Source organism: Cervus elaphus, chromosome 9, assembly GCF_910594005.1.
Source record: "Cervus elaphus chromosome 9, mCerEla1.1, whole genome shotgun sequence".
Classification (NCBI taxonomy): domain Eukaryota; kingdom Metazoa; phylum Chordata; class Mammalia; order Artiodactyla; family Cervidae; genus Cervus; species Cervus elaphus.
Genome location: NC_057823.1, coordinates 15,839,746 through 15,861,839, shown reverse-complemented (window position 1 = coordinate 15,861,839; position 22,094 = coordinate 15,839,746). Strand labels below are relative to the sequence as shown.

The 22,094-nt window shown below is 45.3% G+C and overlaps 1 protein-coding gene across 2 annotated transcripts in view; it reads left to right on the top strand.

The window, feature by feature from the left end:
- LOC122699442 (mucin-16-like) overlaps positions 1–22,094 on the top strand; it is a 115,059-nt gene that overhangs the window by 17,124 nt on the left and 75,841 nt on the right. For both annotated transcript variants that reach the window (XM_043911379.1, XM_043911380.1), the window contains exons 3-6: positions 3,946–4,044; positions 9,300–9,410; positions 10,804–18,558; positions 20,518–20,622. In XM_043911379.1, coding sequence (XP_043767314.1) covers positions 3,946–4,044; positions 9,300–9,410; positions 10,804–18,558; positions 20,518–20,622 — 8,070 coding nt within the window. The remainder of the gene's footprint in view (positions 1–3,945; positions 4,045–9,299; positions 9,411–10,803; positions 18,559–20,517; positions 20,623–22,094) is intronic.

The following is a 22,094-nucleotide window of genomic DNA, read 5'->3' as shown; positions in this document are numbered from 1 at the left end:
TCTGGCCAGCGACCAGTTTAATTTTTTATTTAATAATTTATTTATTTATTTCTGACTATGCTGGGTCTTTGTTGCTGCAAGGGCACTTCTCTAGTTGTGGGGAGCAGACGCTACTCTCTAATAGCAGTGCTCGGGCTTCTCGTTGCTGTGGCTTCTCTCTTTGCGGAGCACAGACTCTAGTATGTGCACGTTTGCAGTTCCTGGGCTCTGGATCACAGGCTCAATATTTGTGTTGCAGGGGCTTAGTTGCTCCCAGGCACATGGGATCTTCCTGGACCAGAAATCAAACCTGTGTTGCCTGCATTGTCAGGTGGATTCTTAATCACTAGGCCACCAGGGAAGCCCCAGAGACCAAGTTTTGAACTTCAGACAAGATAACGTTTGGGCTTCCCTGCTGACTCAGATGGTAAAGACTCCGTCTGCAATGTGGAAGACCCAGATTGAATCCCTGAGTTGGGACGATCCCCTGGAGGAGGGCATGGCAACCCGCTCCTGTATTCTTGCTTGGAAAATTCCATGGACAGAGGAGCCTAATAGACTACAGTCCATGGTGTCTCAGAGTCAGACATAACTGAGCGACTAACAATTTCATTTCAACACTTTCAAGATGATGTTTCACACCAACCACTATTTCAGCCTCTGCCTTTTCTCTCTTTGCTTCTGTGGTGGTCCCTAAACTTAATTCTCCAACAACGACCTCCATGGAAAGGACTTCTCTTAGGGAAGCACCCATAGCCACACTCACAGCAGAGACACAAGTGGCCCACTCACTGTTCATTCTCTAGCTCCCACCAATGTAAAATCCACAAGGGGCTCTGAGTGTGAAAGAAAGATGGGAACAAGCCACTTGCCCATTGGAACCACATCTCCCTGTGAGACATCTACAGATTTTTCTTGGCCAAGAACAGTGTCCTAAACTCAATGTCTCCATTTCAGTCAGTGGGTGCTTCTAGCTCCAGCCCTCAAGCCAATTAGTTGGCACATTTTCTTTTTTTTTTTTAATTTTATTTATTTTTTGAACTTTTTATTTTGTATTGAAAGTGAAAGTCACTCAGTCACGTCCAACCCTTTGTGACCCCATGGAATATTCCATGGAATTCTCCAGGCCAGAATACTGGAGTGGGTTGCCGTGCCCTCCTCCAGGGGATCTTCCCAACCCAGGGATCGAATCCAGGTCTCCTGCATTGCAGGTGGATTCTTTACCAGCTGAGCCACAAGGGAAGCCCAAGAATACTGGAGTGGGTAGCCTATCCCTTCTCCAGAGGATCTTCCCGACCCAGGAATCAAACCAGGGTCTCCTGTATCGCAGGCAGATTCTTTACCAGCTGAGTTACCAGGGAAGCCCATTTTGTATTGGTATATAGCCAACTAAAATGTTGTGATAGCTTAGGGGAACAGTGACGGGACTCAGCCATACATATACATGTGTCCATTCTCTCCTAAACTACCCTCCCCTCCAGGCTGCCGTGTAACATTGAGCAGAGATCCCTGTGCTATACAGTAGGTCCTTGCTAGTTATCCATTTTGTCAACTTATTTTTTAATTTTTATTTTTTTTAACACCAAAAACATTTTGTGTCGGGATATAGCTGGATTAACAATGTTGTGATAGTTTCAGGTGAACAGCAAAGGGACCCAGCCACACATATACATGCGCCCATTCTCCCCCAAACTCCCCTCCCATCCAGGCTGCCACTTAACATTGAGCAGAGTTCCATATGCTATACAATAGCTCTTTGTTGGTTATCCATTTTAAATATAGCAGTGTGTACATGACCTTCCCAGTGTCCCTAACTATCCCTTCCCCTGGCAACCATAAGTTCATTTTTAAGTCTGAGTCTCTTTCTGTTCTGTAAGTTCATTTGAATCATTTATTTTTAGATTCTACATATAAGGGATATCATATGATATTTCAAATGGCATTATTTAATTCTTTTTAATGACTGAGTAATATTCCATTGTATATATGTACCACCTTTTTCTTTCTTTCCTTTTTTTGCCATGGGTCTGGCTTGTAGGATCTTAGTTCCCCAACCAAGGATCCCGCCTGCACCCCTGGCAGTGAAAGTGAGTCCTAACCCCTGGACCACCAGGGAATTCCCAGTTGGCACATTTTCTGATGCACTCTATCATTTGACCCCTAGTGGGATTACACTTTCTGGGATTGGAACCAGCCCACCTCTGGCTCCACAAACAGTTGCAATTCACTCATCTCCTGCGCCTGGCTCTGCTAGAAGCAACCGGCTCTGTATTTCATCCTCATCTCCTTCAGTTCTCATTTACAAAGTCACAGTGACCATATTTTTCAGTAGGAGAGTCACCACAAGCATGTTAAAGGATAAAACTGAAACTAGTAAATGGGAACAGTTCAAGTTACCTTCTATGACTTCCTTATCATCAAGGCATATCCCCACAAGTGTTGATATACGGAAGCATACCTCTGGTCCCCATGGGTATTCCACCTCATTCCCTCAATGGAGTTGTCAGAAGGGAGAGTCTATACCCATAGCATCCACCTAATTTTAATTTTATTTATTTATTTGGCTGAGGTGTGTCTTAGTTGCAGCATGCGAACTCCTAGTTACAGCATGCGAACTCTTAGTTGCAGCGTGTGGGATCTAGTTCCCTGAGCAGGGATCGAACCCCTGCACCCTGCATTGGGAGCTCTGAGTCTTAGCCACTAGACCACCAGAGAAATCCCCACCCACAGAACCTAACTTTTAATCAACTAACACATCCAACTTCACATCCACACATCCACAGCCTTCACATACCAGCTCCAAGAATGCCAGAACCACCAACCTCATCTCCTGCGCCCGGCTCTGCTAGAAGCAGCCAGCTCCTTGTTTTGTGCTCATCTCCCCTGCTCACACAAAGTCTCTGCAGTATCCTTCACCTCCCCTTTCAGTTTCCACTTATCTCATAGGTTCATTCTACTATCTATATGCAACTAGTGACATTTTTAGCATCCTTGAGCCCAGATTCAGGTCCTGCCAGCCAGAGCCTAGCTTTTCCCTCCCCAGCAGTAGAGTGTGTGTGATAATAATTATAAAAGAATGATAAAATAAAATGACAAAATGAGTAATCAAGAAATATTTTTACATGTTAACTAACCAGATATAATAACTCCAGATATTATTCTGATTTTACTTATGTGGAGTCCAAACCATAGGAGTGAAAAATTAAACAATGGTGAATTCACACATTATAAGTGATGGAGGCACTTCCCTGATTATCCAGTAGTTGAGCCAAGGGTGCAGGTTCAATCTCTGGTTGGGAAACTAGGATTCCACATGCCACAGTGTGGCCATAAATAAATAATAAAGGAGAATCTGGTGTTTTTTAATTTTACTTATTCAGTGGTTTATTTTTGGCTGTGCTGGGTCTTCGTTGCTGTGTGCTGGCTTTCTCTAGTTGCAGCAAGTGGGGGTTACTCTCTAGTTGCAGTAAATGGGCTTCTCATTGTGGTGGCTTCTCTTGTTGTGAAGCACAGGCTCTAGGCATGCAGGCTTCAGTAGTTGCAGCTCCCAGGCTTTAGAGCACAGGCTCAGTAGTTGTGATACATGGACTTAGTTGCTCCATGGCACGTGGGAAATTCCCAGACCAGGGATCAAACTTATGTCCATGTATTGCATTGGATTGCAGACTCTTAACTACTGCAGCACCAGGGAAGCCCTCAATATGTTTTTTTAAGTGATGGAGACATACTATCACAAATGTTTTTGCTTGAGGCCAATACATTCAGCAGTCCCACTATTTTCCACAATTAAGACCCAGGTCATATTGTGGGTTTGATTTCATGCCAATAAGAGAATCATTCCTTCCAGAGTGCCTTCTCAGAGGCAGATGAGGCTCGGATACTGAGCCAGGATCTAGCAAGAGCATTTCTTGTGGATGTGCATCTTAGGGAATGGGAGACTGACACTTCTGTCCCCTTTTTCCTCAGGGTCAGTGGCAACCACCACCGTGGATCTGAGGGACACGGAACCTGGAGGCACCACACTGCCAAAGGGGAGCTTCACATCCCTGGAGACCATCAGTCTGGGTATGTGTGATCATATTTTGGTACATAATGCTTGAGTCTTTTCTCCTGGTCTTTGGAGTAACAGGCTTCCCTGATGGCTGAGCAGTAAAGAATCTTCCTGCCAATATAGGAGATGCAGATTTGATCCCTCAGTCAGCAAGATCCTCTGGAGTAGGAAATGGCAACCCACTCCAGTATTCTTGCCTGGGGAATTCCATGGACAGAGGAGCCTAGTGGGCTACAGTCCATGGGGTTGCAAAGAGTCGGACGTGACTGAGTGACTAACAGTTTCACTTTGAAGTAAGATAATTGATTGTCTATGTTCCAGATTCTAGTAGATAATCACAACTTTCTACTTTTGTACTCAGAGGCTATTGATACTCATTTTTAGGGAGATTTCTAATCTGACCTCTAACATGAATTGCTTCTGTTTGGTTGTTTATATCCACAAGACCCAATTGCTTCCACTTAGGAATGAATATAGTGACTCTACAAGTCAGTGGACAAGTATGAAGGGCTTTCCTAAAACAGGCACTATCTATCTTATAGATCAGGGGGTGCCATGAGCAGGAAACATAAAATGAGATGCCATAGGTTTATTTTATAGGACAATTAGTTACTAAGATGATTATAACATAAAGTGAAAGAATTCTTGTCCACTGTTACAGCTTTCGATACATGGCTTGTAGTTGAGAGGAGGTATTCACTTAAAATGCTTAGAATGATGCAAAACTTCACTGAGAGTTTGTCTAGGACATTCTTGAAAGTTTATACTTTTATCATTTTTTTTACATGTGCTGTTTCTTTGAAGTAGCTTAATGTTTGAAATTATTTTGTGGAATTTTTTTTTAGTAAATATTCAAATGTGGCAATAGTGTCTTTTAAATATCCCCAAGCCCATGAGTCTTTGAAAATATTTTTTATATATACAGTAATGTTACATGTAAATATATAAGTGGTACAAGTTTGAAGGATGTTGATGTTCCATGTTTTTTCCTGATATATTGTCTAATTGTTTACAGTTCTGAAGAATTCTAATAAAAGTATAAATATATGATAATAATTTGACATGTCCCTCTGTGCTAGAAGATAAAAGATTTCTGTTCTTTTTTGATGAGAGAAGTGAAAGTGTATAAAAATATATAGGAAGAAGGGGACTTTCTTGGGGGTACAGTAGTTAAGAATCAACCTGCTAAGGCAGGAGACACAAGTTCAATCCCTGGTCCAGAAAAATTTCACACACCATGGGGCAATTAAGCCTGTGCACCACAACTGCTGAAGCCCACACACCCTAGAGCTCATGCTCCACAAGAGAACTCACTGCAATGAGAAGCCTAGGCACCGTAACTAGAGAGTAGCCCCTGCTTGCTGCAACGAGAGAACGCTTACATACAGCAACGAAGACCCACCATAGCCAAAATATATTTAAATAAATAAAGAAAAAGAACAGAATAAACTCAAAGTATAAGGAAGGAAATAAAAGTTTAAAAAAGAGGAGCAATATCCTCCCTTGTTCCATAGGGAATATTCAATGAGTCAGCTCAATTCTGATTCTTAAGACAATTGAAATGGACTTATCCACATAGCTTGGCTCCATAGGAAGGACCATAATGAACATGTATGCCCTTTTGAGCACATGTCCCACCAGCCTTCAAGACTCTGCAACCAGCTTTGTTATGATCACCAAAGTAACCCCAAGTTGGGCCTTCCCTGGCAGTCCAGTGGTTGAGACTCCACGCTTCCACTGCAAGGGTCATGGGTTTGATTCCTGGTCAGGGAATTAAGATCCCACATGCTGAGCAGTGTGGCCAAAAAAAAAGGTAACCAAATGTTCAGTGACAGATAAATCTGAACTCAGAACCATGATATGGGTCAGCTCCAGAGTCATTCCTTCCATTGCCCTGAGTAAAAAGACAATGACAGCTAAATAGCAGTTATAATACATAGACCTGTGGGTGACGCTTATTCCTCTGCTAGCCCAAGGTCAGAGCAGATAGCCGGAAGTGACCTGACACTGAGTGGATACAGACACAGCTATTACCACCTCCAGAGCCTACATTATTTCAACCTTAGACTTCAGGTAGACCAGAAGACTCAACCACTATCAGCCTTATCAGTGTTGTGAGAGAGACTACTGGCTACCTTCTCTTCAATGGGGCCAAAGTCTGAGTCCATCACAGGACAGGAGACCACTGAAACTACATCTCCACCTGGGGCCCTTTCTGTGACATCATTTCCTGCAGAGCTAACAATCAAGGGTGGGGACCTCACTCAGGAGGTCATCACCTCCAGTCCCAAGGGAGCGAGGTCAGTTTCACCTTTAATGCCTACCCCACAGAGGAGGCTTCAAAACCACACACAGCACCCAAGCACCAGGGACTTTTCCATGGACTTCCACAGGCACAGCTGGCCACTTACATGATTTTCCTGAGGTCAATAATACAGGAAGAACATCATCCTTAGCAACGGCCACAGTAACAGGATCTACCCATCATTCTTCAATTTTCACTGGAATGATTCTGGCTGCTCTATAGTCCCCTCATTCAGATAAAAATCACTGACCTCAGCACAAGACTAGAAGCCTTAAGTCCAAGGAACATAAGCACATCTGCTCCCACTGCAATTTTTCCTGATGACCAGGAGGTGAGCGCTCTGAGATTTCAGGTACAAACTCGACTCCCTAAGGATCTGAAATAACAGCCCTCCCTGTTTTCATTACTTCTCTTAAGCTGCCAAGCGCACAGACTGACATAATGGCTCCCCTCCAGCCTTTATGCCTGATGTCTCCACTTTGGATTTGGCCCCTAGAAGATCAGTGTCTTCAGCGTCTATAATAGGTTCAGTTCTTGTTGGAACCACAAGATCTCAAGGAGTCACCTCAGGGTCCAGTGATAACTCATCTGTCTCATTGCTGCCATTCCCTCCAAGGACCATGACAGATGGGGTCACGTTGCCTCAGACAAACAGTAGCACCGAAGTGTCCATCACCGGAGATCTTGTGCTCACCAGGGGAGAGCCAGAGCAGAGCTCCATGCTCTCTCCCATCATGACTTCTATATCTTCGAGACAGAAGCCCACAGTTTCAGTGACTCTTCCTGGAGAGATCACATCTCCAGTGAGAACCCTAACCTTCAATTCAAGTGCCCAGGGACAGAGTCTAGGGGCTCCTATATTGGAGATGACAGATCCATCCATCTCTAGAAGTGAAGTACAGACAACTTTGACCACACAACTGACCACAGAAATAGCATCAATCTCTTCCATCTCCCTGGAGACAATCAAGGAGTTCTCTCACTTTCCTGGACCGCTGAAGGCCACAGAGCTTGTGGGCACAAGCACGGAATCTGGGATCAAGAAATCTCCAATTTTGATCAGTAGTTCACATGATAGACTGGCCATTTCCAAGACCACCCCAGACACAGAGATGAATCATTTGACAGAAGCAGCAGTGACCGCTCATCAGGCTATCAGTTCTGGTTCTGAGCCATGTTCCTCTGCCCTTGCACACTCAGCATCTCACAAGACCATTTCTTCAGTGGTTACTACATCCACTGTGGAGACCAGCAACCTGTCTCAGACATTTTCCACTTATCCTGTGTCTACCATGACTCAGGAAGAACGTGTTTCCACTGAAACCTCTGGGCCAAGGGAGACCTGCTCAGTCATAGAGAGAAGCATGATCGCTTCTCAGATGTATGGTGCTGCTACTACTGATGTCACCAGGAATGTGTTCACACCTCTGGACAGAATATGTAGCCCAGGCCCTACTCAGTCCTTGGGGATATCCAGTATCTTCAAAGGAACCAATGCCTACAGTTCTACCTCCTCTTCCAACAGTTCTACAACAGAATCTTTACATATTACCTTTACAACATCAACAGGTCCCACTAGGATGAAGCCTGGGGATGCAGTTGTTCTGGACAAAACAATCACAGATTTCTGGGAAGGGATACCGTTGGATATGACTAAGATGACTGCTCCTGTGAGCAGAGGTCCAGGGACACTATCATGGAGAAGCTTTTTCTCTAAAGAAGAAACCAGGTTTCTCTTTTCCCCAGTCTCTTTTCCCAGCTTCATCTTACCTTCCTCCAGTTCCTCTGAAGCACGGGAACCCACAGTCCTCATGTCACTTCCTCCTGCTTCAGAACCGACACCAGTCACATTATCCACAAACATTCAGTCTCAGAAAACCAACACTTTCCCAAGTACTGGATCCCCAGAAGATTCCTGCTGGTCCCTGAGCACTGCTACAGGAGAGGACAGGACCCCTGGGATGACCACTGCGGACATCACCACTTCAGTGGCTAAGGATGAACCATCAAATGTCCCCATATCTGGCATAGCTGAGACCACACTTACCAAGGAGAGCTCTTCTGGTGCAGAGTTCAGATCTGCTCCAGTACCTGACAGTTCCACCCCATTTACAAGTAAGAACCCTGAATTCCTTTGCATTGGAATTCTAAGCTTTTGTGGATGTGACTGAATGGGAGAAGATGGCTGTCAGGGATCTGCTTTAATACCTCCTAGGAAAAATCTACCTTAAACAATATTTATGTATTTAGCTGTGTTGGGTCTTAGTAGCAGCATGTGGGATCTTCATTGAGTCATGTGGGATTTTTCATTTCAGTGCACAGACTTGCTATCAAATAGCATATAATATCACTTATATGTGGAATCTAAAATACAACACAAATGAGCATACCTATGAAACAGAATCAGACTTACACACATAGAGAACAGACTGTGGTTGCCAAGTGGGCCAGGAGTGGGGAGGGAAGGATTGAGAGGAGTTTGGGATTAGCAGATACAAACTACTATATATAGGATGGATAAACAACAAGGTTCTACTGTACAGCGCAGGTAACTATTCAATATGCTGTGATAAAACATAATGGAAAAGAATATGAAAAGGAATATATAATATGTATAACTGAATAATTTTGCTGTATAACAAATTAATACAACATTGTAAATTGAACATCAACAATTTTTTTTTAAAAAAAGGAAAAAATTATGTTCTTTTTTTGGTCAGAAAATTATTTTCTTGAAACCAATCAGATGAGAAGTCCCCACAATTAACAAAAAGCTTTTCATCCCTTATGACCATCTTGAGGGTTTGATTTAATATGAAATTTAATGTAAAAGAGACAGTTATTCCTTAAATCCCTTCTGAGAGATAAATGAGGGCATTGCTAATCCAGTGTCTAGTAGGAATGGTCCTCACAGATCTATATTCTTAGGGAATTCGAAGGTAACACCTCTGTCTTCTACTTCAGGGCCAGATGAGTCTGTGGGTGCTATCACCAGGGAGCCAAGTCAAGGAGAACGTGGAGGTACCGCTCGGCCAACCAGTAATCCTGCATCTCTTATGACTACGATCAGTGTGGGTAAGTAGGAGCACCATCTCTATCTCTTTTTTTAACCATTTTATTTATTTACATTTGGATCTGCTGGGTCTTTGTTGACACAGGGGCTTTTCTCTAGTTGTGGCGAGCAGGAGCTACTCTGTACTTTCGATACACGGGCTTCTCACTGAGGTGACTTCTCTTGTTGCAGAGCATGGGCTCTGGAGTGTGAGGGCTTCAGTAGTTGTGGCTCACCAGCTTAGTTACTCCAAGGAATGTGGGATCCTCCCAGACCAGGGATCAAACCCATGTCTCTTGCACTGGCAGATGGATTCTTATCCATGAGCCACCAGGGAAGCCCATCATCTCTATTTCCTTCAAGGCTATCCCATTTGGGTCCTTTCCCCTCATCTCTGGGGTCAAAAGTTGGATTGTTTAAGGAAGTAAAATGACAAGGTTTGAAATCGATTTCTTTGGCTTTTTGCCCCTCTGAGGATGTTGATTGTTTTTTTCCTAGAGATTGTATTCATGGAACACGTTTATTGCTTCACCCTAGTTATTTGTATAGTTCTTAATAGTAGCCAATCAATTCAACAGAAAATGTCACAGGGCCAGTTCTCTGCACACTTTCTGTTTCTAAATCAGAGATCATCACTGGAATCTTGTGTTGACAGGAAGGACACAGACAGACTTAAGGTAATATAGATTTCTTTTGTTGCAGTAGAAGAAGGGATCATGGTCCTTGGCCATGCCAACATAGTGAGAATAATCTGCAAAAGTGGCCCCCAGGAAGAGTGCTCTTAGAAGGTTAAGCTTTTCTCACTCCTGTGGCAGTTACATGTCCTTCTCCTCAAGGATGGGGAAAGCATTCAGGGAGACAGATGAATTTGAAAGAGGTTGAAGGTAAAAAAAAAAAAAATTCTATTGCCCTTCTACTCTCTTGCTTCTCAAATAGAAATCCTTATGTGGCTTGTCAGTGAACTGAGATTTAGGACATCTAGAGGAGGCTGCAAGTTGTAAGTTGAAACTGGTTCAGCGAGACCAGGCACCAAGGAGAAAGGTAAAAACAGTAGGGAAAGTCTCTAGCATGGGTAGAGTCCAGATTCAGCATGCCCTTCCTTGTACAGAGTCTTTGTAGGGTATGCAGTACACTGGATTCCAGGTAACAGTTTCTCCTGAGCAAACAACATGAGTCAAAGCCTTCACCCCACTCACCCTAACCCCAACCCACTTTGATCCATCTTTGGGATGGTCAGTATGTTCCCTGGTGTCCAGACTCTTTAAGTGTGGTAGGAAAGGGTAAACATTCCTTTCTGGAGAAGAAGGAAATATTTTGAATTGAAATCACAGGAAGGGACAAATTATACTGTCAACCAGGAGGACACCCTTTCTGTACCGTTTGCATATCTCCTACCAACTCGCTTTCTAATCACAGGTATGTCCACAAGAAGCCCAGAAATGGCTACAGCTTTGAAAATCATAAGCTCCCAGGAGCCCAGCATCAGCCCAGAGACCAGGTACACTCTGGAAAATTCTCAGAAGACTTCAACAGCAGCTGTCCCTATGGTGACCACTGTGGAACCAGCCACCCTTCAGTCCATGGCCACAGGGAGTGGCCGCAGCAGCCTCCCTCACTCACCCACAGGATTCGTGACAGCAGCCAAGCCGCCAGCAAAAGGGAGAGCAGCTACAGAATGGGTCTCATCCTCCCCATCTGAGGATTGGACCAACACCCACCTTGGGACTCCAGAAGGGACCAAGAAGTCACTGGGCACAGTGTCCTCTATCCCCCTAGGGTCAGTTCCTAAATTCACCATAGGGACTAGTCCACAAAGCAGCCCAACTCAGATTCCAAGGACAACTGGAATGAGTTTCCCTACATGGCTTGGCTCTGCTAGAGGGACCACAGTGGACACACGTGTCTCTCTGAGCACATCTTCCACTAGTCCTAAAGACTCTGCAGCCATCCCAGACTCTGTGACAACCCAGACAGTAACCATGAGCTCAGAGACAGATAAACCTGAATTTATAACCAAGACAAATGTCGGCTCCACAGTCATTCCTTCCACCGTCCTGAGTAAAAAGACAATAACAGATGAACAGCAGTCGAGCATATCCATGAGTGAGGCTTATTCATCTGCCAGCCTGAGGTCAGAGCAGACAACTGGGAGGGACCTGACTCTTGGTGGATCTCCTGGGACCACAGACACGTTGCCTAAAACCTCCATAGAACCAACCATATTAGCAACTCTGACCTCTGAAAGCCAAGCCATGACCAGCCTCACTAATGCCTCAGAAGGAAAAACAACCTCTTCACCATCTGTCACATTCCCCTCAATGGGGTCTAAGACACTGGTGGCCATCACAAGTGTAGTGGCCAGTGATATTGCCTCTAATCTTGGGCAACTATCACAGACCTCATCTCCTGCAGCAGTGAGCACCATGGATGTAACCACAGCCCCCACTCCAAGTACCATCACCACCATCACCACCATGGAAACCAACTCAGTCCTGACTACCATGCCTAACCCGAAGGAGAGTGTGAGCACCATGGACAGCACCCTGGCCACAGAGACCAGCACATCTGCTCTTGAGCACCCACTCACATGGTCATCTACAGCTTCACCAGCCCCAGCATTTGGTCCCTGGACCATCACAAACATGACTTCAAGCTTGGAAGCCACAGGTTCTCCTACAGCAATTTCTGCAATGGGTACAACTTCATCCTTAGCATCAAGCACTGAGTCAGGCTCTGAGTCTACCCCCCCTGACCTTGTGACTGTTGTCAGAACCAGCCTAACCATCCCATCCTCCCATGCTTCAGCTGAAAAGACAGAGGCCAGCACGAGTGTAAGAACATTGAGTCCTTTAGACAAAACTGCATCTGTGCCCATCTCAACTTCTGTTGTTGAGAAGATGAGCACCTCATTTGCTGACATTTTAAGCACCAGTTGGACTCCCAGTAGAAGACAAACGGAAGCCATGCATGTCTCAATGGCCTCTATGGACCATCCAGATACAAAGATTACCCCCAAGGTCCTCCCATCCACTCCTCTGCCTGATTCTCTGTCCACTCTTGACTGGGTCAGCAGGAGTTCTGTGTCATCAGCTGTAACCACTACCTCAGCTCATCAAGGGGTCACAACTCCTCCCAAATTCCCTTTGGAGAACATGATCAACACAGCTACCTCGCAGCCAGCAACCTCCATAGGGGACATTACAAGTAGTGTCACTCCTGCTACAATAGTAAGTAGCCCTAAAGTCACTTTATCAGGGAGGCCAGATCTTGCTAGCAAGGAAGCAGAGAACAGTTCTCCCCAGCTTTCCACCACAGCTGCTGCAGATCCAGGACATGTATCTGTACCAGAAGCAACAACTCGGGATTTAATCCCACACACAATAAGAACACCACCTCCAACTCCCCAGGAGAATGAAATAAGGACTTCTACAATGGATGCAAGTATTTCCACCTGGACAGTGAAAGAACAAAGCTCAAGCACATCTCTGACCCCCGAGGTCTCTTTTGTCTCAGGAGGGACTATCAAGGAGGTTAGTGACTCCCCAGGCTCCTTAAGCATCACGAATCTACTGGGCATAAGTGTGGAATCTGGGACTACTTCATCTCCATTTTGGAAAAACAGCCCATCAGAGAGAAGAGCAACTTCTGAACCTACCACTGACAAAGAAGTAATTCACCCATCTACAAACACAGTAGATACAACAGTGTGGCCCTCGAGTTCTGAGCATGATCTTCATTCCACTGTCCCCACTCACTCAGAGTCATCCATGGGCACATACCTAATGAACACTACCTCCATCATGGGGAATACCATTGTTTCAGCACCAGCAACCACCTGGCCAGAATCCACAGGGGCTGGAAGAGAGCTTGATTACCCTCTGACCACTGAACTGAGGGAGTCCAATACTTACATGGATACCAACTCAACCGCAGAGATCGGCACTGTCCATTCCCCAAGTCATTTTGCTACTACTGGGGGGTCCAGGACAGAAGTCACTACCTCTGACAGAATTTTCAGCCCAGATCTAACTCAGTCCACAAGGTCATCAGGCATCACCAGGCCCTCTACCTTCCCTGACATGACGGAATCTGAAAGAAGGCCCATCACCATGCAAACAAGTCTTTCTAGGGCTACATCACTGGGTACACCTACCTTGGACACATTAGCCACAGCTTCCTCATCAGGGACTCACTTGGCTGTGACTCAGGGATTTCCACACTCAAAGATGACTGCTCTAACGAGCCAAGGTCCTGAAGATGTATCGCGAACAATTCCTCCTTCTGTGGAAGAAACCACCTCTTTGTCTTCTGTGACACCCATCTCTGCCACAACCTCATCTTCTCATGTTGTGTTGACATTACAAGGGCAAAGTACCTCCTCTCCTCTACCTGTGACCTCACATCTCTTGCCTGAGAACTCTGGCCTGGGAAAGATCACAGACACATTGAGGCCCAGCCTGGAACCTGACACCAGTTTGCCACCAAATTTGAGCAGCAGCTCACTTGAGACGCCGGTCACCACAGAAACAAAAGCAATGGGTCCTTCCAGAAACACAGCAGTGACACCTGTTGGGGATACCAGTTCTGGACGTGAATCACACTCTCCTGTCCTGGCCCCCACACAGCCACCCAAAGCTACATCTTTAGTGGTTACCTCCTCCTCCACGGGGGACATAACTGCTTTCACATCGATGTCTGGCTCATCTGAGACTATAAAGATTGAGAGAGAGTCAGTGCCCTCTCTGAATACTGGGCTTAGGGAGACAAGTACCTACCAGAAGACCATCTCTGCTACAGAGATAAGCACTGCTATTTCTAATGTGTCTACAAATGATGCTACTACTGAGGTCACGAGGACACAAGCTACCTCATCTAGCAGGATATCCATTCCAAGTCCTCACTTCAAAACTTTTCCAAACACACCTACAGAAAGCAGAACCAGCCCCTCCACATCCATGCTCATGACAGAATCTTCAGAAATGACGATCACCACCCAAACAGGTCCTCCAAGCATGACAACACAAAGTACCCTGACCTTGGACACATCAACTCCAGCCTCCAGGGAAGGAACCCACTTAGCTGTGACTCAGAAATTTCCACTATCAGAGATGACCACTGTCATGAGCAAAAGTCCTGAAGATATGTCTTGGACAAGTCCTACCTCCATGGGGGAGACCAACTCTCCATCTTCCCTAGAACCTTTTTTCACCACAACCTCACCTTCTGCACCTTTCATGTTACAAGGGAACAGTACCTTCTCTCCTGTGTCCAAAACCTCAGTCCTCACCTCTGACTTGGGAAAAACCAGAGAAGTGTTGGGCACAAGCTTGGAACCTGTGACCAGTACACCTGAAAGTGTGAACAACATCTCACAGGAGATACTAACCTCTTCAGAAGCCACCAGCGATACAGAAACAACTCATTCTTCAAGAATCACAGCAGTAACTGATATGGGGATCACTAGTTCAGCACACAAATCACAATTCACAGTCCCAGCCAACACAGAGTCACCCAAAGCCACATCTGCAATGGTTATCTCTTCTACCATAAGAGACACCAGTGTCTCCACATCAACTCCAGACTCTTCCAAAATGGCACAGATTGAGACAGGGCCAACATCCTCCTTGACCGCTGGACTGAGGGATACCAGCACCCATCAGGAGGAAAGGTTAAGTAGAGATCCTTCCAAAAACACAGCAGTAACCAATATGAGGACCACCGATGATGAACACAAATCACGTTCCTTTGTCTCAACTGACTCAGAACCATCCAAAACTGTATTCCCAATGAATACAGCCATCACCATAGGGAAAACCACTGTTTCCACCCCAATGTCTAGCTTCTCTGAGACTCCAAGAATTGAAGCTGAGACAAGTTCCTCCTGGATGTTTGAAATGAGGGAAACCAGCACCTCCAAGGAAACCAGCTCATCCATGGAGAAAACTATCCTTCCTGATATGAACACTGGTTCTGTTACTGAGGTGACAGGGACAGAAGACATCTCCTCTAGTGGTAGGCTCAGTCCAAGCCCTGCCATTTCTACTGTGTCACCAGTAATCTCCACAGAAACTAGCACAAGACTTTCTACTTTCCCCACAATGACAGAATCAACAGAAATAACTGTCACCATTGAACAAGGTCATCCTGCAGCTACATCACAGAGTACCCTTGATTGGGACACATCAACCACAACATCCATGGTGGGGACCCACACAGCCGTGACTCAGGGACTTCTAAACACAGGGCTGATGACTCCCATGAGCACAGGTGGGACAAGCCCTGCCTCTGTGGAAGAAACCAGCTCTCCATCTTCCCCAGTGACTTTATCTGCCACGACATCACCCTCCCCTGAGTCTCCCACATTACCAAGGAGGAGCCCCTCCTCTCCTACCCCTGTGACTTCACTTTTCACCCATGGTCTGGTGAAGACCACAGACACATTGGGTACTGGCTTGGGACCTGTGACCAGTTCACCTTCAATTGAGATCAGCTCCACCAGTGAGATACTGTCCACTTCTGGAGTCTCCACAAGTACAGAGGTGATTCAGCCTTCCAAAAGCACAGCCAGGACCCATGGGGTCAACACAAGTTCTGGACCTGAAGCTCATTCCTCTGCCCTAGCTGACTCAGAGCCATCCGATGTCACGTCTCCAATTGTTCCTCTTTCCACCTCTAGAGAGACTGCTGTTTCCACATCAATGCTTCACTCTACTGAAACTACGACAATTGAGACAAACTCCACATCCTCTCTGAGTCCTGAACTGAGAGAGACCAGCACCATCCAGCAGAACAGTTCAACCACAGAGAAAATCACTCTTCTTTCCAAAGTGCCCACTGATACAACTACTGAGATCTCTAGCATACAACCCATCTCCTTCAGCAGCACATCCTTCCCTGGCCCCACTCAGTCCACCATGTCACCAGACACTCCTAAAGGCATCATCACCAGCCTCTTTACCTCCCCCGTGACCACCGAATCTGCAGAAATGGCCATCACCACCCAGACAGGATCCTCTGAGGCTACATCACAGGGCACACTTACCTTGAACTCAGTGACCGAAGCCTCTGGGGCAGGGACTCACCCAGCTGTGACTCAGAGCTTTACACACTCAGAGATAAGCACTCTCATGAGCAGGGGTCCCCAGGATGTGTCTCGGACAAGCCCTGCCTCTGTGGAAGAAACCAGTTCCCCATCTTCCCCAGTGACTTTATCTGCCATGACATCACCCTCCCCTGAGTCTCCCACATTACCAGGGAGGAGCCCCTCCTCTCCTACCCCTGTGACTTCACTTTTCACCCATGGTCTGGTGAAGACCACAGACACATTGGGTACTGGCTTGGGACCTGTGACCAGTTCACCTTCAATTGAGATCAGCTCCACCAGTGAGATACTGTCCACTTCTGGAGTCTCCACAAGTACAGAGGTGATTCAGCCTTCTGAAAACATAGCCGGGACCCATGGGGTCAACACAAGTTCTGGACCTGAAGCTCATTCCTCTGCCCTAGCTGACTCAGCGCCATCCAATATCACGTCTCCAGTCATCCCTCTTTCCACCTCTAGAGAGACTGCTGTTTCCACACCAGTGCCTCACTCTACTGAAACTACGACAATTGAGACAAACTCCACATCCTCTCTGAGTCCTGAACTGAGAGAGACCAGCACCATCCAGCAGAACAGTTCAACCACAGAGAAAATCACTCTTCTTTCCAAAGTGCCCACTGATACAACTACTGAGCTCTATAAGACACAACCCATCTCCTCCAGCAGCACGTTTATCCCTGGCCCCACTCAATCCACAGTGTCCCCAGACACCTCTGCAGGCATCATCACCAGCCTCTCCACATCCCCCATGACCACAGAATCTGCAGAAATGACCATCACCAGCCAGACAGGTCTCCCTGAGGCTACATCACAGGGCACACTTACCTTGGACACATCAACCAGCTCTCCATCTTCCTCAGTGCCTTCAGCTGCCATGACGTCACCCTCCCCTCAGCCCCCCATAGTACCAGGGAAGAGCCCCTCCACACCCACCTCTGCGACCTCACTTCTCAACAGTAGTCTCGTGAAGACCACAGAGAAAATGGGCACCATATTTGAACCAGTGACCACTTTACCTCCACCTTTGAGTAGTCCCACCATGGAGACACTTTCCACTTCTGAATTCTCCATAGATACAGTGAAAATTCTTCCTTCCATACACACCACAATGACCACTGAGGGTTCCAGCAGTTCCGGCCATGCACTTAGTTCCTCTGGCTCAGTTGTCTCTGAGTCCTCCAGGATCACACATCCTGCTTCCTCCATGGATGGGACCACCCTTTCCACATCAAAGCCTTCCTCCTTTGAGACCACAGCATTTGAGACCAAGAAACTTTCCCATCTGACGCCTGGACTGAAGGAGACAAGCATGACCCTGGGTTTCAGCTCCAGCACACTCACAAACACACCTTCATCGGCTCTGTCCACTCATGGTTTGAAGAGTCCCAAGACAGATGTTACCTCTTCTGTGACATCATCAGCCCCAGTTCAGTCTCTGTCTACACAGAAGACTGACATTCCAGTGGAAACAGTCACACACTTTTATGCTACTCCGTCCGTAATAGGGTCTGCTGGCATAACTCTCCCAGAATCCAGTATTTCTTTGCCTGTATCAGCAAGTACTCATCACCTACACACAGATATGCTGTCTTCAGCTGAGACCATTCTTGCTAGCACATTGACATCTCCCGTGTCAGAGACCATGGCTTCCTTTGCCACATCTGGAGTTCCTGTTGCCGTCTCAGCTACCTCCTCAGATGGTCCATTTTCTAGGACAGAATCAGACCCCAAGGAGGATACCAGGTCCACCGCTGCAGGCAGTCTACCTTTTTCAGCTTCAACACCATTCCCCTCTTCAACCTTACATACTACTGATCTTTCAGTGAGCTCCCCTTCTCATTGGATTACTTCCTCCCCAGCCACCCCAAGCACAGTAGACAGCAACCTTGACACAGAGAGCAGAAGGACTAGTGAATTACCCTTGGTTACAACCAGTACTCTGCCGACTTGGAACCAGCCACACAGGACATCTTTACCACCCATTATGGACTCTAGAATGACAGAGAGTGTCGGTTTGGGAACAGTGACAAGTTCTTTTCAAGTTATTCCACACTCAACACAGTCAACAAGTAAGGACCCACAGCTCCTACACTCTGATTATATGGGGCTTGATTTCTTTCCTGAGAGGTAAAAAAGGAGTTGGGCTTCCCTGGTGGGTCAGATGGTTAAGAATCTGCCTGTAATGTGGGAGACCCAGGTTTGATTCCTGGGTCAGGAAGATCCCCTGGAGAAGGAAATGGCATTAATTAAGAGTCTGATTGTTGATGTTTAGTCGCTAAATCATGTCTAACTTTTTTGTGACCCCATGGACTATAGCCCACCAGGCTCCTCTGTCCATGGGATTTCCCAGGCAAGAATACTCAAGTGGGTTGCCATTTTCTTTTCCAAGGGATCTTCCCAACCCAGGGATTGAACCCATGCCTCCTGCATTGGCAGGCAGATTCTTTACCATTGAGTCACCAGGGAAGCCCTAGGAGTCTATTACTGCACCAGAAATTCCTTTAGAAAAACTATATGTTGATCTGTTTTCATTTCCAGGCACTGAGATGGGCACTGGGGAAACAAAACTAAGTAAGCAAGCAGTTGAGTAATTTGAGTACTGTGATGGATGTTCTAAGATTACTGCTAATGCTAATGATGGCAATAATAATAACAGCAACCAATGTTTATAGAACACTTCTTCTGGGTCAAATGCTATTCTAGAAAGTTGTTTAATTCCCATTGGAACACAGTTTGAGAAGGAATTATTATAAACCTGGTTTACAAATGAGTTATATAGATATAGAGAGAAGTTGAGTAATTTGTTCAAGATCATTAAAGCTGGTAAGTAGTAAGAACTCAGACTATATAAGCAAAAGCATGGCACTAGGAACCATGCTCTTAACCATTAGGCTAAGAATGATCAGAGAGGTAGGAGAAGAAGCAGATTCCTAGAAGCCAGAAGGGAAAGTTTTAAGAAGTAATGGTTAGTTCTGTCAAATGCTGCAGAAGAGCCAAGTTGAAATAAGGTGAGAAGTTCTTTGACAACATGTGGTCCTCAAAGATTCTAATGAAAGGAGCATCACTGAGTTTTAGAGGACTGAAACAACAGGTAAAATAATACATAAATAAAAGGAGAGATTTCCCCCTTTAAACTGAGCCTGTTTCTATATTGAGAACAGAATCAGCAAGGAAAAGAGAAAGGAGTGAATGAAAACTGAGGGAAAAAGTATCTGTGAATATGGGAGGACCTTAAGACCTAGGAGGAGAAATACCACATTCAAAAGAACAGCAGATGAGGGAGGGAACTTAAGGGGATTTCATTCCATGGATAAATTGAGTTCAACCACAGATTTTGTTCTGGACACAAATCCAGTGAGGCCCTCCAACTACTCCAGCACCTGTTCACTAGGCAATAGGTACAGGAGGGTGATTTATTTCTCAAACTAGCTTTAACAATTCACAACCAAGTTAAACACATTGAATGGGATTGATGCATTCTTAAAACATGGCTTGGTAGTTGAGTGATGGATGTTCAGAAAGCAAGTGATGAATGGAATGGTAAAAAGGTAGAACTATGGTTGGGTGTGAGGAAGGAAGAAAAGGAGAATGAAGAGAGAGATGAATGAAGAAAAGATGGGTGTATAGAAGGAAGGATGAATATATAGTGGGAAGGATGAAAATAAGGAAGATGGATGGAAGGAAAGATCAAAGGAAATAGAGATTGAAGAAATAGGGATGAAAAGTTGCAAAGAAAGAAGAGAGAAATATGAAAAGAAAGATGCATGGTAGGAAGAAAGGATAAAAGGATGGATGGATGAAATAATAAATGGGTAGATATAGGGGTAGATGGATGGATGAATCTCTGGGTGAGTGGATGGATCTATGAACGGGTGTGGCCACTCAAGACATATAGCCCTGGTTCCAGTCCATACAGATGGTTGAGAAGAATTGAGTTGTGTAGTCAAATTAAGTGGGTCCATTTAGATCATGTTCTCCTTTTGGAAGAGATGAGTTACCTTAGGTTTCTTCCCTACCTTCTCCTACAGCGACTGATGGCACTGTGAAGCATATCACAAAGATACCCAACGAAGCAGCCCATGGAGGCACCACCATCCATATTCCCCAGGCATCCACATCTGCTAGTCTTACAGGTAGGTTCAACATTTTATTTCCCAATAATCTGACTTATGCTTTTATTTCTTGCTTGAGACGGATGAAATGTTTCTTTTTTAAAAAATTAAAATTTTGTATTTATTTCTTTTATTCATTTATTTTTGGCTGTGTTGGGTCTTCGTTACTGTGCACGCTGTTCTCTCGAGTTGCAGAGAGCAGGGGATACTCTCTAGTTGTGGTTCTTGGGCTTCTCATCGCGGTGGCTTCTCTTGTAATGGAGTACTGGCTTTAGGGCAGGCAGGCTTCAGTCGTTGCGGCACGGGGGCTCACTCGTCGTGGTTCCCAGGCTCTAGAGCACAGGCTCAAGAGGCTTAGTGGCACAAAGGCTTAGTTGCTCCGCAGCATGCAGGATCTTCCCAGATCAGGGATGGAAGCTGTGTCTCCTGCACTGACAGGTGGACTCTTCACCACTGGGCCACCGGGAAAGCCCTGTTTCTTTGGACAAAGAATTATATGGAGTTGTCATGGGCTTCCCTGTCCCAGTTGGATCTTTGTCAAGTAGTTACCAGGTAGGTGTTACTTTTTCTTCCCTCCTAACATGGAGTGAGTTTAGTTCAAAACTGAATGTGTCAGCTTCACATATTCACTTAATTCTAAAAATGCTTATTATTAATTTACTGTGTGTTAGAGACTGTGACATAAACTGAGGATACATAGATGAAAATACTTTGGCATTGCATCCATGGAGCTCTCTCAGTCCAGTAGAGGAGACAGCAAAGGAACAAAATAATGATGATGTAACTTTTTTTCAACTTTTATTGGAGGATAGTTGGTTTACAATGTTGTTAGCTTCATAAAGCAAAGTGAATGTTTCATGTATCATATACATATATCCACTTTTTAAAAAACTGTTTATCTGTATCGGGTCTTAGTTGCAGCATGCAAACTCTTATTTGTGGCACATGGGATCTAGTTCCTGACTAGAGATCAAACCCAGGTCCTCTGCATTGGGAGCATGGAGTCTCAGCCATTGGAACACCAGGGAAGTCCCTAGCCACTCTTTTTCAGATTCTTTTTCCATATAGGCCATTACATAGTATTGACTAGAGTGTCCTCTGCTATAAACTAAGTCCTCATTAGGAGTTTTCTGGCCGTGCCATGTAGCATGTGGGATCTTAGTTCCCCAACCAGTGATCAAACCCACATCCCCAGCATTGGAAGTGCAACATCTTAACCACAGCTACAAGGCCCAGTCAAAAAAAGAAAAAAGCAATGATCTAATTTTCACACCTTTTCTCTTTTCCTTTTTCTACTTTCACTCATTTTAGATTAGAGATTATTCCAATATGGTCCTGAGTTATTTATACTCTCTGGAATTTGGGCAACATAGCTGCCACCTGTTTCTATATTTAATAAAAAGAGCAATTAGATTTATTTGGCTTTCAGAGAGCTCTTTCATTTTATGTGCATGGTTATTTGTTACAGAGAGTTTTACTTCATTATGTTTTTA